The following is a 17989-nucleotide window of genomic DNA, read 5'->3' on the forward strand; positions in this document are numbered from 1 at the left end:
CAAATATTTTTACAGGTATGTGTATGACCAAGAATATTAGACCACCGAGCCAAGGCAAAAGCTGACCTGACTGTCTTGATTAGTCAAATAGTCATAACCACAGCGCCAGCCTAAATCTGGAAAATAATTTCATGATTGTCTTTAGCATCTAAGTGCAGCAGGCATTTAATACAGTCTAGCAGATAAAAAATATTAGTCACTTACTGCTTTTGTTCCTTGGCCTTTGATTTTTCTGCTTTCTCATATGCCTTTCTCCTTGTTACAGGAGAAGGCTCTGGAATTTTTTTTTCTGATAGAGATGACTGCCTGGAACTAAAGTAAAAGAAGATTCTTTAATTACCTAATTCTAAATTTGCACATACAACTTTGGTAGATAGTCAATCCAAAATTTGTAATAGGTTAATAACTGGAACCTGAGAAAGATTATTACTTGAGAACAAAAAATAAAACTAACATAGGAAAATATTACATGAGTTATTTTTAGTTGACGGAAGCTCAGCAACTATAATTTTTAAATTGGTGATCTTATTAAATATGTAACAACTTACTATCTTTGAATATAAATATCAATGATATACTGCCAAATAGCTATAACAAATATTTTAGATGTGTTTTAATTTCATTGGTAATTATTTCAGATGAAGAAAAATTATCTTTATAGTTTTGTAAGAACAAAAATATTAGAATATCAGAATATGAGAAACAATGAGATTTAATGAATTAATATTGAGACACAATCACAAAATAGTTCTATAGGTAATCATACACACACAAAAATACAAAATTATTTTACTTAGCTAGTATTTAATTTGTATCTATGTATATTTTAGTAATAAAAGTATTCTTGCCTTAAATATTTTAAATGCCAAATGTCTGCTTGTAATTAAAAATTTAAGAAAATAATTTTTGTATATGGTGGTAATGAATTTTAACTGAAAAAAAAAAAAAGTCTGGGCCAGGCATGGTGGCTCACACCTGTAATCCCAACACTTTGGGAGGCTGAGGTGGGTGGATTACTTGAGGTCATGAGTTCAAAACCAGCCTGCACAACATGGTGAAACTCTGTCTCTATTAAAAATACCAAAATTAGCTGAGTGTGGTGGCAGGCACCTGTAATCCCAGCTACTGGGGAGGCTGAGGCAGGAGAATAGCTTGAAGCCAGGAGGCAGAGACTGCAGTGAGCCAAGATCACATCACTGCACTCCAGCCTGGGCAACAGAGAAAGACTCTGCCAAAAAAAAAAAAAAAATCTGGGGAAAAAAAAAACACTAAGGAATTAGACAGCAAGACTTCCAGAATGGGTTTGCATGATTCCTATTTAAAAGCGAAAACTAAATGTAATTAAATTTTGTGTGCTTGATTTTTCTAATCAGGAAATCACATTTTAGCAATTCTGTATCATTTAAATTATAAGGATCACTTGAGTAAAAGTTATGCAGTAATGGCTTATAAGAGTTACTGCACCAAGTGAGTGACCAAACTCTCACAATGTATAAAGAATTACAAATATATGAGTATAAGCATGTGAATTTATGAAAACTTTAAAGTAAGTTATTTAGAGGCAGAGCCCAAAAGATATTTTTTACAACCTGTCATAAAGGATACATTTTTAAAATGTAAAAAGACAAATAGAAGAGATTACCTGAATCTGGATTCCAGGCCACAGATTTAGTCTTGAAGTTCCAAAAGTCTCACTCATCTGACAGACTAAATACCTAACACATGCTAGTTCCTAAAATCTGACCTCAGTTCTATATCACTACCTTCACCAAAAGCATTTCTTCTATTCTCATCTTATCACAAAAGCAATGAAGCCATAAACTATGCTGGTTAGCAATCTCTAACAGCAGATCCAACAGTTAATTACATAGGCCACCTCAAGCACATGCAAGAAAGTTCTGTCATCATTAAAATTAATTCTGGAACAAAAGGTAGAAGATGGGATTACTGAATGGAAAACAATGGAAATATCCTCATAAAATGAAGAATATTATGAAAAATGGCCATTAAGGTTGGAAAGTTTGTTATTTTGTATTATTTACAGATCATATAGTGTGTGCCACTTTTGTGGGGGCAACATTCCTCGGTGCAGAGATGTATTCATTCCATAAATGATCTGCTAGATCACATGTGAAGATTAGTTTGAAAAATAATGTTAAAAATCTTTACCAGTGAATGACTAATCTAATATTAATATAACTATCAAAACACACACATGCACACATGGTACACATATGTACACACACACATACACATATGCATACATACACAGGACTATGTGGGAAAATCTTCTTTGTCAAGATAATAATTAAAAATAGTCTATGCAAGATTTATTTTGAATAGAAGGTTTTTTGTTCAGATTATCATAGGAAAGAGAATATTTCCTCCTTCAAATCTTTAATAATACCAATAAAAACATTTTTGGGGCATACACTCATCCCAGAATATGCAATATGCTTCAAGGTAAAAAAATTAGGAAAGCTCAAAATGTATTAAACTTGTAATTGGTATTTTCTTTTTTCTTTAAAAGTCAGCAAACATTTACTATCCTGACAGGACTCTTAAAACTAGGATATAGGTAATTTAGAGCAAATTTAAGAGTGTAAACTTTCTGTTTATACATAATAGTTGTATAATGGTTTTATAGGTATAACTTTAATTTAGGTATTTCTATGTAAGTATTTTCTGTAATTCATAAGTCAGCCTTTATAAAAATTATAAACCTTAAGAATGATCTTAAACTTGGAGACAAGACAAACCAATTCAACAAAGGACATCTCATCTTAAATTATTTCAACTCCAATACCTTAGGGGAGACAACACCTAACAAATTATTTTGAAAACCAGAGATCAAATTTATATAAATTTTAAATAACAGAAATAAGAAATCAGCAACATGCATACTTTTTTTAAAAAGCCAAAAGAAAAGAAGTTAGTGTAGCTGGGCCAAACTTACATGCTGCCTATCTTAGAAGGTAAGCCAGGTGGGGGAGAGAGCTCTTTTTCCCTAGCAGAAGTACCACTTGTCTCTGTATTCATTCCAATCTCTTGCCCTTCTGCAACAGGTGTGAGAGGGCCAGGCAAGGAGGCATCTCCTGTACTAGTGTCTGAAGCTAGTTCACTGCTATCTGCATACAGCAATTCCATCTGAGTGGTGGTTCTCCTTCGGGCCTAGTCAAAGAATGGAAGGAAAAGCAATCAGGAGCAAACTCTTGCATAGAAGCTGATTAGAGAGCAGAGATTTATATGAGTTTGAAATAGGTAAAACATTTAGCATGTCTTTTCCTAGAAGGTGTGCCAAACATAGCATGTGAGATAGTGACAAGCCAGAGCTATAGCTAGATAAAACCTTTAGATGCCAAAATAATAGCCAACATTTGTATTGTACTTATATGCCAGGCACTGTTCCAAATACATTATTATATTAGCAGGAGATAGGTAATATCATTATCTCAATTCCCAATTGAGGAAACTGAGGCAAAAAAGCTAAGTAATTTGGCCAAGGTCATACACCTAGTAAGTGGCAAAGCCAGATTCAAGGCCAGGCTGTCTGCCTCCAACATTACTGTGCTCTTCTGCCACTTGCGGCCAGCTCCCTCAACATATAATTTAAAAAAAAAAAAAAAAAAAGAAGAAGAAGAAGAAGAAGAAGGACATTAAACCAAAAGATAATTGCAGGGAAGCTCAACTAAATCCTGGTTTTTCCCATGCTTAATTTCTTTTTCTAATACAATTTTTTTTCAATTATTGTAAGCCTCTTCCCATGGTGCCTTAAATATATGTTTAATTTGCCCACTGGACAACACCAGCTAGTATCAGCTTTGGGCAGCCTGCTGAGGCAAGTAAAGGTTATTTTCCTAGAATCTAAACTCACTATAAGCATTCTTTTCCTTACTCTTGACAACCAAGTGACTATCCGGTTATTGCTCAGTTAGTTGTTAATGTCACTAAAGTACTAACAGATAATCAAGTGGTTTACCAGATTATAAGCCTCCAGAAAGGACCAAACCTGTTTTTTCAGCTGTATAGCCCCAGCTCTTAACACAGTGCTGGTACACACAAATTTAAAATATATAATCAACTTCATTTTTTTCAATAAATGAAAAAGAAATGATATGAGATCCAGCAGGGTGCGGTGGCTCACACCTGTAATCCCAGCACTTTGGGAGGCTGAGGCAGGTAGATCACGAGGTCAGGAGATTGAGACCATCCTGGCTAACATGGTGAAACCCCATCTCTACCAAAATACAAAAAATTAGCTGGGCGTGGTGGCGGGCGCCTGTAGTCCCAGCTACTCAGGAGGCTGAGGCAGGAGAATGGCATGAACCCGGAAGGTGGAGGTTGCAGTGAGCCGAGATCACGCCACTGCAATCCAGCCTGGGCGACAGAGCAAGACTCTGTCTCAAAAAAAAAAAAAAAAATGATACAAGATCCTTTTCAGGCATCATAGCAGTTCAAACGGAGTAGCAGGTAGCACTTCAGAAAATGTTTTAAAAGAGAAAGCCCTGTAGCCATTTTTTATACTCTTAATTCTCTCCACAGCCAAGAACCTAGAGCAGAGATGAAATTTTTCTTGGGAATTCTTAACCCAGGTGGTTCTTTCAGGAGATGACCTTTAGGCCACCACTTCACATCTCTCTCTAATGTCCCACAGTGGCATAACTAAATAGGCTTTCTCAGGGCCTGAAAGATAAAATTTATCTTAAAAGATTCTCTTCTTTGCTTAGGACTAGATCCGAACCATAGCAGATGTTTTATTTGAGTTTTGGTAACTTCTGTTTAGACACTTAGAATAATAAAACACAAACCACATGTTGCCAAGCCAATAGCTCAAAGACTATGTGTAAGAGCCTGGAGATGTTTTTTGATTGGCTTGACCAGCGTTTTAATAATCTGTGAAATCTATGTAAAAATACGTATTTAAGAATTCTCTTGAAAAAACAAAGGATCTGGTAGCCTTAGGCCCATATTCCCACACAGCAAAAATGAGCAAAACTTGATGGTGGCTATTTCCTTTTAGATAGGGCATGTACTCTCCAGGTAATCATAATGATGAACCGTTCATTGTATACCAGCTAAATTAGTCATTTGCATTACCTGATTAACTACTGTGGGCCTTAAATATATACTATCCATTGCACAGTATTATTATTTCAGGTCCTGATTCAATCCATTCATTCAACAATATTTAATAAGCACTGCAAGAATTCTGTTTTCAAACATCGTATGATTGTTAGTCATCAAACTATCAAATGCTACCACATTCAATCTGATATGTACCACAGCTATCTCACACATTTAACTGCATGTATAATTTATATCATTTTTTAAAACCCTACAAATATGCATCATAGCTTCATAAATTTTTAACACATAATAATTACAGATTAGATTATTATTAAAACCACCTCAAGGCACAGTTAAACAAATAAGAAACACTTAAGAATACACTAGAATGCTAAAATTTAAAAAATCTCCTGCCAATCTAAATGACTGAGATTGTATGCCACTACAGAGTCTACAATTTAGTTAATCGCAGCTTAAGAATCACCCTCCATAATTGTGTTATCTAGTGGGAAAAATATAAGAATACAGTAAAGCCCAATTTCCACCAAGGAGAATTTTTTTGTTTTTTGAGACGGAGTCTCGCTCCGTCGCCCAGGCTGGAGTGCAGTTGCACGATCTCGGTTCACTGCAAGCTTCACCATCCGGGTTCAAGAGATTCTCCTGCCTCAGCCTCCCGAGTAGCTGGGACTACAGGCGCCTACCACCACGCCCAGCTAATTTTTCTTTTTTTGTATTTTTAGTAGAGATGGGTTTTCACGGTGTTAGTCAGGATGGTCTCCATCTCCTGACCTCGTGATCACCCGCCTTGGCCTCCCAAAGTGCTGGAATTACAGGCATGAGCCACCGCATCTGGCCAGAGAAATTTTTTAATATAAATTTTTTCAGTTACCACTTAAAGGGAAATATGATTAAAAAAACTAAATAAAGAAGAGCTTTAGTAAAACCATGCCCTCTTGCTAATCTATTAAGTGTCAAATCTGAACTTATGTGTTAAATAGTGATAACAAATAACGGTGTAAAACACATTTACCTGATACTTTTAGTTCTCCTTACCTTGTTCTTAGGTTTCACTTCACCACAAAGCTTCATGAGATCTGAAGACAGCGTGCTATATGCAAATAAATAATTAAGCATAAGATTAAACAGAAAATTATTATAGAAAACTATAGCTCCTCTATATCAATGACTACAAAAAATTTATATGCCTATGGGAAATACAGAAAGACAATATTTAAAGTCAAAATGAATTAATTTAAAAATAATTCATTTATGTTCCTTCAATATTTCAATATTTTCATTTTAAAATTTATGATGGTTAAGCGTAACTTAACTTGGTTTCTATTTACTGTTTCTAAGTGCTATTCACTAGGCCATTAAATTGAAAATTATTTCTGTTTTATGGTAATTGTTTGATACAAGATAAAAGTATTTAAAATATGTAAATAAGTCAACTCTATTGTTTCTAAAGGCCTTCTTACCTTCCTTCTGATCCTGGGCTGTTTAAAGGTGCATCCTCATCGGTACTATCCTCTACATTTTCTACAAAAAAATGTTTAAAATGTAAGCATTATCCCCATGTCACAGTTTGAATGGTGACTGCAATCCATAGGCTGTAATAAACAACAGCTCAACATCTCAATATGGGCACAATGGTTTTAGTAGCTGAATCTAAATAGACAGAATTGTAGAAAAGTATTTCTAAAAACTCTCCTTTGATTGTGTGTTCTAGAATGAGTAAAACATGTTCAAATAGGAAAACCATGACTTTGAATGGTAAACTGTAGAAGAATAACATCCTTCTGAATGAGATGGGTACATATGAATACTGCAGAGTCATGTACGTATCCTTTACCATCCAAACATACAAGAATCCACTGTTTAAAAATATAAAGTAAATGCTACATGAGCCTCCTTTAATGTACTGAGTCAACCAAGAATACTACATAAAGTGTAAATATAGTTGTTATACTTTATCAGTTTTGCCAATGTACTTAAATATTTTTCCTTTTTTAATTTTTGTATTTTTGCCTTCATATAGAAAGAGAGAAGGTGTGTATGAGGGTGTTCAGAAGTCACACATAAGCATGCAGCTCATTCACATGAACACAGAAGACAAAAACAATAGGCTTGCATGCAACAGCTCTGTAAACTAATACAAATAAACCACTGCTATTTCAGAACAACTGTAGCAGACTAGTGAAAAGGGAGAAGAATTAAACATATAAAACTGTTAGGAAGTCAGTAAATAAAACAGCCACAGAAAGTAAACAACTTAAAATGCCAGCGAGCCCCTAACATAGGTGTAGGTTTTTTTAATGTACACATTTTATTATAAAAATCATTCAATAAATCTAAAGACAAAATTATGAGCAACATATACATTAAAGAAAAATATATAGGGTTCATCCCCTTTTAATTTTTAATTTTATATAATACAGGTAGACTATGGCACCATTAGTCAATTGATTCATTTCTCTCCACAAATGTTCTCTTCCTTTCTCATTGTTCAGTAATACTTGGTACTATTACCTAAAATAGAATCATATCTAGGACTCACTCCAAGGGGTTTACTTTCTGAAGTGAAAAAAATGGTGATTTTGAAGGCAATATGTATCTCATTAGAGGAAGGCTCAAGGACTTGCTTCACAGAAAAGATAACTGAGTTCTAAGGTACTGAATTAGTCAGTAACATAGAAAATTATGTTACAAAGAAATGACAAACCTAGCCTCGTTTTCCATGTGTTTTAACAGCAGGCTAAGATTTGCTAGTATTTTTCTTGCACAGTGTGATGAAATTAAATGTTAAACATCATGCAAGTGCTTCGTAAAAAGCTCTTAACTCCTGCTTATGTCTGTATGCCTTAGTTAGAGATAATGGTGTCTTGACAGAACCAGTCTGGCCAGAGTCCAGAGGATCCCACTCAGATGGTCACCAACTCAGGCCCTCTTCAGGACCAAGTTTGGTCTGAAGCATTATGGTTATCTGGGCAGCAGGACACACCAACAACTCACTGTTGTACTCTCAACTCTAAGAACACAACTCTAGCCCAAGGTTAGCTTCTTTTCTTATCACAGTAGCTTTAAAGCCAAAGACAAAACAAAACTCCCAAATACCCTAAAGTTAATCTATATCATTGTAAAGTTTCACAGTCTCACTTCACTGGAAGTTAACCAAACAGTTGGATTTTTAAAAGTCTTCCTTTAAAGTTATTCTTCTAAAAAGTTTTATATATATATAGTTTCTGTATACTAATTATATATTTAAAAATTTAAATTATATATTTAAAAATTTAACATTGCAGTCCCTGAGACCGCTGTCCTTAGAAAGGCCTAGTTGGAAAATTGGACTTTGGCTGACAGCTGAAAACAGCTCTCAGAGCGTCCCCAGTCAACTGTTAGCCAATAAAAGTGGCTCACTGTACACTAGAAACTTCGTGCAAATAATATGGCTTATGCTGAACACTTGCTTTCCTTCTGGAAGTCTAGACTGACAGAAGGTACATATGTCACCCTCCCCAGTAAAACCCTTGGGCACTGAGCATCTACTGGACTTTCTTGGATATAAACATTGCACAAATATTGCTGCGTTTTTTGTTCTGGAGAAAGAAAGCACTCTGTGTGATCTCTTATCGGAGGGAGAGAGATACAAATGCCTGGACACAGATTCCTCCAGAGTCCATCTGTGTCTTTTCCCCTTATGAACATTGATATCATAAATCTTAGTCATGAATACAACCATATGCTAAGCCCTGTGAGTCTTCTAGCAAATCTCTGATGATAGTGGTGACCTTGGGGATCCCAACACAGATATAGAAAAATAAGGATGTTCTTTAAAGGCTACAAAAGTACAACCCTGTGAGCATGGGGCGCTGGCCCTGGCTCATCCTCTACCCTTCAGTTCCATCATTCCATGTCATGAACTTGCTGCTCTGGAGCATCAACCTGTTTGTAGGCCTCAGGCACACAAAAGTGCGGCTAAATTCCAATGCCTTAGCTTTTGCTACCTGCGACTCTCTGGCCCCAATTCAACCTTGTCTTTTTTCCTGGCTAACTCTTTTTCTTCACTTGTGTTTTAGCTTAAATGTCATCTCCTTCAGAAAGCCTTCATTAACTCCTCCATTCTTGTTAGGTGGTCCCACTCTGTGCTCCCATAACTCTGGAGATCTCAATCATTGCCTTCACTGCAATATATCATAATCTGATCATAGTCTCTCCTCCTCAGTAGGGCATCAAGTCCATAAGGACAAGATCAGCATCTCACTCATCTTTGAATCCCAGCATCCAGCCCAATGATTGTGATAAAACTGGAGAACAACTAAATGATTTTTAAAGCAATGTACCTATAACTTTCTAGCTTCTGTGGTTTAAATTTCATTGTTTTCTCATCTCATGCTTTTTATTTAGCTCCTTTCGTCTAGAGAGAGCCCCAGTCCCTAGAGCAAATTTCTGCCATGAGTCATAGGATACATTAGCTGAATGAGTTCCTACTCTCTGCTTCTGACCCTTCAAGCTATAGAAAATTGAAATTTGTTTGAAAGTTGGAAAACAGTGACTCTGCTCATCAAATTAGCAATTTAATATTCTTCTGCACTTAAAGACATCAAATAATTTATCTTTTGAGTTAAAAGACAGCATATATTTCTATGAATTGAGCCACTAAGAAGAACAAAGAGAAGGAGGAGGAGAACAAGAAGGAGGAGAAAGATGAAGAAGGAGGAGAAAGATAAAGAAGAGGAGGAGGAGGAGAGAAAGAAGGAGGAAGAGAAAGAAGAGGAGGAGGCACAATAAATTAAAGTACAATAAAAAAAAAGAAGAGGAGGAGGGAAAGAAGAGGAGGATGGACTGGGGAGGAGAAGCAAGAGAGGGAGGGAGAGGAAGAGTGAGAGGGACAGAGGAAGGAGGAGGCAAAGAAACATGCTTGATAACACGTGGAATGGAAAAGTGCTAGTTACAATGCCAGGTACTTGAATAGCCTGACCAATATTGTTTCAACCTGTTCAGGTAAAATCCTTTGGATAGTTTTGTTCAGTTTACAATATTTAAAAGTATGTGCTTAAATTTACAAAAACAAAACAGATAAGAATATATATACATGTACACATGTGTACATGTATATATATACCAAAGATTTCTACAGAAGAAAGTTATTTACGAGGTTAAAACCATAGATGCATGTTAATAGATACATTTAAAAATTTTAACGGAACATATATATTATGTTTTTCTATAAGAAAGAGAAAGAACATAGGGGGTTTATGAAACTGGAGGCACAACCGGAACTCAGATAATAAAAGAGACAACTAACAAAAGCATACTTCTTTAAACATCTAAGGATTTTAAAATCAGGAATGTTTAATAAAGATAAAAGACTTGGTGTGTTTGTGGGCATGGATACATTTCAAAAAAGATCATGCAAAAACCACTTGACCACCAATAAAAATCTTTAAAATAAGATGTACCACAATTAGTGTACATGAACAATTAGTAATTCATGCAGCTGTAGGATACACAGAAAGCTAAACATACTTACCTAATGGTACGCTATCTAGATCTGTGTAAATAACAGCAAAAAGGAAACAAAAAGCAATACTCCAATCAAAACAGATCCAATGTTAAAAACTCCCACATAAAACAAGATTATGTACCATTTACATGTAGAATAGATGCCATAGCAAACACTTATAAATTTATTTTTAAGGCAGTGAGATACGCAGAGTAAAGTAATGAAACTTGGTTAATATTTTAAGTAATTTAGATAACCAATACGAAAACTTGATTGGTCTTCTTTGCCCATAAAAACTAATTGCTTAATAAGGTTAAGTACGCCATTTTAAGTTGGTAACCATTTCTTGGAATGACAATAATTACCTCGCCAAAATGTACACATGCAAATTAAAGAAAGAATAATTATTAAAAGCATGAGTAAATATAGCATCTATTCAGTCAAGCCATAGGGGAAAGGGATATACTATACCATGTTCAAAAAGCAAAGCTACCATGCAAATTCATTTAACTAAAATCGAGAGCAAATTACCTTGTAAAGCATGGCCTAGTAAAGCATCTAGCTCAGGATTTAATTCTGCCTTCTCTTTCAACATATGGAATAAGAGCTGGTTTTGGGTAGCACTGGTTATTTCTGTTTGCTTGAGTCGACCTTCCAGTACTTTAATTTGAGCCTCTTTCTGGGCAGCCTGAAGACCCTGAAACACAACAAAAAATTATCTTAGGTCATACGAAACAGGATCTACCACACAAAGATCTGTAGCAAACAGCAAATGAATATGATATATGGGCTTTGACATCAGATAGACCTTGAGTCATCCCAGCTCCTCCAGTAACTGGCTTAGTGATCATGTACAAGTTCACCTGTCCAAGATGTTATCTTCTGGATTCTCAGTTTCCTCATATGCAAAATGAGATCAATAATAATTACCTCTTAGCACATTGTGAAAATTAAGTGAGATGGCGTAAGAACAGAAAGAGTCTAACAGTCCCAACATGGAAAAAAAAAAGTGAGTCAGAAACCATTATCACCTTCAACATTTGGGCAGGGTTTTCTTACAGGTGATAAATTAGAGTATTTACATTCAAAATAAGCGAATGATTAAATTTTTTTTTTCTGATTTGCTTTTGATCTGTAAAGAATCAATGTTAAATTAGTTATGATACCAAATTTGTTTGCATGCTGAGAAATTTTTTCTAATTTTTCTTTTGTTAAAGCAAAAGGGGAATTATTTCTTCTTTAAGTTGTTTATCTGATCTAATAAACAAACATAATGGATGACATGCTAATGAAATTGATCTAAATATTTCTCACTCTTCCTGACTCTAAAGAAAGGTAAAAGAAATACTTTCCAATTATGAATAATCTTCTTCCTTATTACAAAGCAAAGGGTTACTACAGAAAGAAAAATAAAACTACAATGAATTAGTCAAAACTTAGGTTTTCAGTAACAGTGTGGTTGTATCTTACCTTATTGATGCCCATTGACAGGAAGTGATCTAGCAGGTATCGGGCTTCTGTAAGGGTGCAGGCATTAATGACTGCAGTAACATCCAATGTCTCACCTTCTTCCTGTATAAAATCAGCATAATATGATGACCATTACTTTGAGCTGAAAACAGAAGGCAACAGCCTATTGTTTCATATATTTATTTCCTGGTATTGGGTTAGCTAATGAGATGCTCAGATAAGTGCAATATATGATCGTTACCCCAAGAAACATAGGGTTTAGTTGAAAAGATAAGACACATTTAAGCAGTTAAGAATTCAAGGTGGGATGTAAAGATGACCCATGTGTTATATAAACAACAAATGTTATCACACAATCAGCAGAGAAATCTGAAAAGCAAGCAGGAAGTGGCATACATGTAAAACCTAAGCATTAGATTAGACCAAGAAATAGAAAATACCTTCATGTAAAAACTGAAAGTGCTTTGAACTATAAACAACACAAAAGTACTTTTCACTAAACCATTACGCTTTTTTAAAAATTACAAACCTTTGCTTCTTCCATCTGCATTATGTTGGCTTGACAATCAGAAATACTGTCATTGATGTAATCTATATTAGCAGTCAGTGACTCCATCTCTTCACTGATATTAGCCACATTTTTATCTCCCTCTCCATTCTCCTTGACTATCTTCTCCCTTCTTTTTGAAAGTTTCTCTCGTCTTTTTGTGAGTTCCTCCCGTTGCTATTGAGAAAGCAGGTTGGATTTTAAGAAATTATGTTCATTTATTTATATACAGTACCATCAAACCCCCCCCCCCCAAAAAAAAAACTTGGTAAGTGTTAAATTTACCCAGGGAACAAAATTGGAAGAGTAAAATTAACAGTCAGCTAAGGGGGAGCATATCTACTCTCTATTTTCCACACCTTGAGAAGTCTATTCATATCCGCCTCCATGTTGGAAATGGTCATCTTCTGCATGATAATGTCTGTGACCCTGCGCTCAAGGAGCTGCCACTTCATGCGAGCTGTCTTGGAAATAAACACTCGGCCAGTCAATCCTTTCCTCTGATATTTTTTCCTATAATCATATAAAACAGACAAGCTCAATTACTTATGCACTTATTTGATTGTGCACTGCCAAATAATGAGCCATTTTTTCATTTAAGTACAACATTCAGTATTAACGGCCAAGAAGATTACATCAGCAGGAACAGAATTATGTAGACCTGGTTCCATTTGTTGCCAGCGTTGGTAAGGCCTGGACTCTCGCCACAGGAATTCTCATTTTCTGCTGGGTTCCTGTCCTTGATGCATCTGTTTCAACAGCAGCTGCACTGGAACCCGTGTCCTGAGCAGCGGCATCAGATGAACTGAGCTTCCGAGTAACTTTCCCAGCCACTTTATCTGACATGGGTCTTACTTGCCGACGAAGAGCTGTAACCTGAAATTGCAGCAAAGGTTGACTCATTCTCTTAGTCTATAGAAATACATCATTTATCTCAGTCAGAATGTTTCTTCCAAATGGTCAGCTTGCTTACTGTACCTCTTCAGTTTTGCGACGTAGAACCACTTCTTGGTTTCTTTTTTGGGCTTCCAGAAGTCTAAGTTGATGCTATAAAATAATATTAAATAAGTGGAAATAGTAAAGTGAAAGATACAATATTTCCTATTCCTATATGAATATATTTCCCCGTACCCCTGGGAACTATGAGTTCTTAGCAGAATCTGAGTCAACAACCTTGTATATATTATTACAGGTACAGCTATTTTATTCCAACAAACACAAATAAATACAGATATACCCCATCCCTTTTTGAAAAAATGAAAGGTTATCTCTGTTACATACTTTAATTTGATACATTTGGTGCTTACTATGTGCAAGTACTTTTCTAAATGCTTTACAAATGTTATCTTATTTAATTTTGTTAGATATTTTGTTTTAGTTGCTGTATGAAGCACAAACAGGAAGGAACAAAGCTTAGAATATTTTCAATAGAGTCATCTTATAATATATACAATAATTATCAACTGTTGTAGACATAGGAATATATATTAATTTGATTAGTACTTATAATAACTATGGATCTTATGGTGGATAAAGTAAATGGACAATAAAACATGTCTGCATTGACTATTAATTTGTTTCTAGGTACTCTCAAAATAAAGATGACTAATTAGGATTACTTCGAGCCATTCTACAGGCATATAATTTAAGAAAAAATTTTGGACTTAAAAAGAACTCAGAGGCCAGGAGCGGCGGCTCATGCCTGTAATCCAAGGACTTTGGGAGGCCGAGGTGGGAGAATCACCTCAGGTTAGGAGTTCGAGACCAGCCTGGCCAACATGGCAAAACCCTGTCTCTACTAAAAATACAAAATTAGCCAGGCATGGTGGCAAGTGCCTCCAATCTCAGCTACTCGGGAGGCTGAGGTGGGAGAATCACTTGAACCCCGGAGGCAGAGGCTGCAGTGAGCCAAGACTGTGCCACTGCACACCAGCCTGGAGGACAGAGTGAGACTCTAACCCAAAAAAAAAAAGAAAGAAAGAAAGAAAACAAAAGAAAAAAAGAAAGAAAGAACTTAGGTCTTAATTCCAGTTCTATCATTTATTCAATTCTGTGATCTTGGACAAAGTTTAGGAATGACAGTTCACTACAAACTTCCTTTCTAGTACTTAAATTCTGTTATTTAACAAATAATCACTTGTGTTTTGCATTCAAATTCAAATAGATCATTCATTTTATGTTTATGTATATTTCTGTCTCATCAGATGGGAATTCCTCGAGAAAATGACTTTATCTTATCACAGCCATATCTTAATTGCCTACCACAATGACTGATATAAAAGCAAAATTAATATGTTTTTTTAATTAATGAATTATCAAAAATTAAAATTATCATATAGTTTGAAACTTGTTACATTAAATTTCTTACTATTAAAAACCAAATCTCAAGCTCATTCGTATTTTTATATGGTATGTAAATATCACCCTGAACTTTCTAAGGGTTCAAAGATGAATATGACAAGGAACAATTTTAAAAGGAGGTCAATATGTACACAAGGCAACAAATAAAAGGGAGAGGGAGTATGAATGTTAGCTTTATATGTGATTAGCCAGCATTGTGTCTTTATAATAGAATATAGGCATCATATGTTATAGAAAAGATTCAAAAAGTTCCTCCCAGGAGTTCAGTATTGATCTCTCTATATCTTATATGAATTAGTAATAAAGAAATAGGTAGCATACACTGTAAAGAAATTATTCCCGTTGTCCAAAGGTTTTCATTAAATATAAAATAAACAGCCAAAAAATGGAAAGAACCCAAACGTCTATCAACTGATGAACAGACAAACAAAACATATTCTATCTATATAACCATAAAAAAAGAATGAAGTGCTGATACATGTTATAACATGGCTGAACCTTGAAAACATCGTGTTAAATAAAAGAAGCCAGACACAGCTGGGTGCAGTGGCTCACACCTGTAATCTCAGCCCTTTGGGAGGCCGAGGCGGGGTGGATCACTTGAGGTCAGGAGTTTGACACCAGCCTGGCCAACATGGTGAAAACCCATCTCTACTAAAAATACAAAAATTAGCCAGGTGTGGTGGTGCATGCCTGTAGTCCCAGCTGCTCAGGAGGCTGAGGCAGGAGAATGGCTTGAACCTGGGAGGCGGAGGTTAGAGTGAGCCAAGATCACGCATTGCACTCCAGCCTGGGCGATAAAGTAAGACTCTGTCTCAAAAAAAAAAAAAAGCAAGACACAAAAGGCCACATCTGGTATGATTCCATTTATCTGCAATGTCCACAGGGACAAAATGTAGATTAGTGGCTGCCAGGGGCCGGGGCAATGGTGAGTGACTACCAATGGGTATAGTGTATCTTCCTGGAGTAATGAAAATTTTCTGTAATTAGATAGTGGTGATCATTGCACACTTTTGTGAATATACTAAAAACATGAATTGTACACTTTAAAAGGTAAATTTTAGGATATGTGAATTATATAACTCAACTTTTAAAACAATAACAAAAAAAAAGAATAGGCAATATGTTAGAATGTGCTTCTACTTGATTTCAGTAGGAACAAATTGATAAAAACACAATTTTAAATGCCCAGGAATTAACTGTGACAAATACACTGATTATTAAAATACACTGACATTGTAGGAGAACAAAAGAAATAAACATAACCAAAACAGGAGAGTCATCTGGACAAAATATCCACTATCCACTTTTCTACCTCACTACCCCCTTTTCTCCATCCCCTTTCCTCTTTACAACCCAAAATAGATTTCCATTTTCTAAAATATGCTTTATGCTCATATTTTTCCAGGGAGGATTTAGGAAAAGTTGAGCAAGTAAAAAGGAATAATGGCTGCAACCTAACCAATAATAAGGGAAAAAGTGATGGCCTCTTCTTTTTCAAAGAGGGAGTCTTGCTGTGTTGTTGTTCAGGCTAGTCTAGAACTCCTGGGCTCAAGCAATCCTCCCGCCTCAGTCTCTCAAAGTGCTGGCTGGGATTATAAGCATGAGCCACTGTACCCGGCTTCTCCTTTTAAGAAAAAAAAATCATAACTATAATTTTTCACCTAAAAGAAATAATCATATTGCCAAAATTTGGGAAAGAAGAAAAAAAATCAACCATAACTTATAACCCTAACACAACTACAATTAGCACGTTGAGATGTATCCTTTGAATTTTCCCGCATTGAAATCAAGCATACATTTATTTGTAAAATGACCATGATTTACACTTAATGCATGGTCATTTTTCAGATAAGTATACAGTTTCAAAATATAAATGGAATGAACCATAATTTCTTTAACCATTCCTCCTACTGCCAGGGATCTTGGTTGTTTTTACTTTTTTCACAATTACAAAGAATCCTACAGTGAAGATTTTGATGCATAGTATTTTTACTTATTTTAGATTATTTTCTTCATCTAAATTCATGGAAGTAGAATCTTTAGTCAAAGGATACAAAAATTTTGATAGTCCTTAGAAAAGCCTCTTCTAATAAAGGCTGGTTGTTACTCTAGGATTATTTATAAGTACCTCTAGTGATAAAACATTCTTCAGAACCATCCTAAACTTGCTATCTTATATAATACTGCAACTAGTTCCTTGGTCATCCTAGAGATAACCAGTCATTCTTGCCATTTACTTCTATGTCATCATCTGGAAAATAAGCCTCAAATAAAATATATAATATTATAGTGTTTTTTATGAACTCTTATACTGAATTACCATAATCAACATACTGTAATAAATGACACTTTATAAAATGTATGCTTATCTATTGTCCTTAACCTGCAATTAGTAGTTACAGTTATCAGAAATTTTTGCTCCATTTATTAAACAATCTTTTTCAATGTACAATTTTCTTATATAACTGAGAGTTAAAATCCACTTACATCTCTTTTACGTTGATCCTTTTTCAACTGAGCAATCTCTCTGTTTCTTCTAGACTCAGTCAGTCTGGCTTTCTCTTGTTCTTCTTTCATTTGTTTCATTAGGCGAACCTAATCAATTAGGTACATACATCTATTGAAATTACTCTGTCACAACATTCATTAAATCAACCACATATATGGAAGTAAGTTCTTAGAATTCCAAATACTTAACATGGAAACATGCAGTTTTGCTGCACATTTAAAATGGGCAATTCTTATTTCTGTGGGATTCATATATTTCTATTTCTAATACATTTTTATTAAATTGCTTCGTATTCTATGCTTTTTGTATTCAATATTCAGTTGTTCTGCAACTTGAAATCTTGATACTTAGCTTACTATCAGTAGCTGTGTGACCTTGATCTAATTACTTTACCTCTCTAGGCTTTGGTTTGCTCATCTATAAAATGGAAATAATATTTCCACAGCACTGGATTTTTGTGAGAATTCAACCAGTTAACACCCACACAGCGTTTTAACAGTACCTGGCACTTGAATTCTCAACAACTTAA

At 35.1% G+C, this 17989-nt stretch overlaps 1 protein-coding gene across 14 annotated transcripts in view; it reads right to left on the reverse strand.

Annotated features, from left to right (window-relative positions):
* The window catches only part of KIF21A (kinesin family member 21A), a 155074-nt gene that overhangs the window by 25788 nt on the left and 111297 nt on the right, over nucleotides 1-17989 (reverse strand). For 9 of the 14 annotated variants that reach the window (XM_054442706.2, XM_054442705.2, XM_054442709.2 and 6 more), the window contains 12 exons: nucleotides 17439-17546; nucleotides 13566-13634; nucleotides 13249-13463; nucleotides 12947-13100; nucleotides 12570-12764; nucleotides 12041-12142; nucleotides 11102-11267; nucleotides 10598-10618; nucleotides 6546-6606; nucleotides 6121-6175; nucleotides 2957-3171; nucleotides 205-312 (listed from right to left, as the gene is read on the reverse strand). In XM_054442706.2, the coding sequence (XP_054298681.1) occupies nucleotides 205-312; nucleotides 2957-3171; nucleotides 6121-6175; nucleotides 6546-6606; nucleotides 10598-10618; nucleotides 11102-11267; nucleotides 12041-12142; nucleotides 12570-12764; nucleotides 12947-13100; nucleotides 13249-13463; nucleotides 13566-13634; nucleotides 17439-17546 (1469 nt within the window). The remainder of the gene's footprint in view (nucleotides 1-204; nucleotides 313-2956; nucleotides 3172-6120; nucleotides 6176-6545; nucleotides 6607-10597; nucleotides 10619-11101; nucleotides 11268-12040; nucleotides 12143-12569; nucleotides 12765-12946; nucleotides 13101-13248; nucleotides 13464-13565; nucleotides 13635-17438; nucleotides 17547-17989) is intronic. The other 5 variants (XM_054442707.2, XM_054442711.2, XM_054442717.2 and 2 more) reach the window with 1 other exon arrangement.

Source organism: Pongo pygmaeus, chromosome 10 (assembly GCF_028885625.2).
Source record: "Pongo pygmaeus isolate AG05252 chromosome 10, NHGRI_mPonPyg2-v2.0_pri, whole genome shotgun sequence".
In the NCBI taxonomy this organism is placed as follows: domain Eukaryota; kingdom Metazoa; phylum Chordata; class Mammalia; order Primates; family Hominidae; genus Pongo; species Pongo pygmaeus.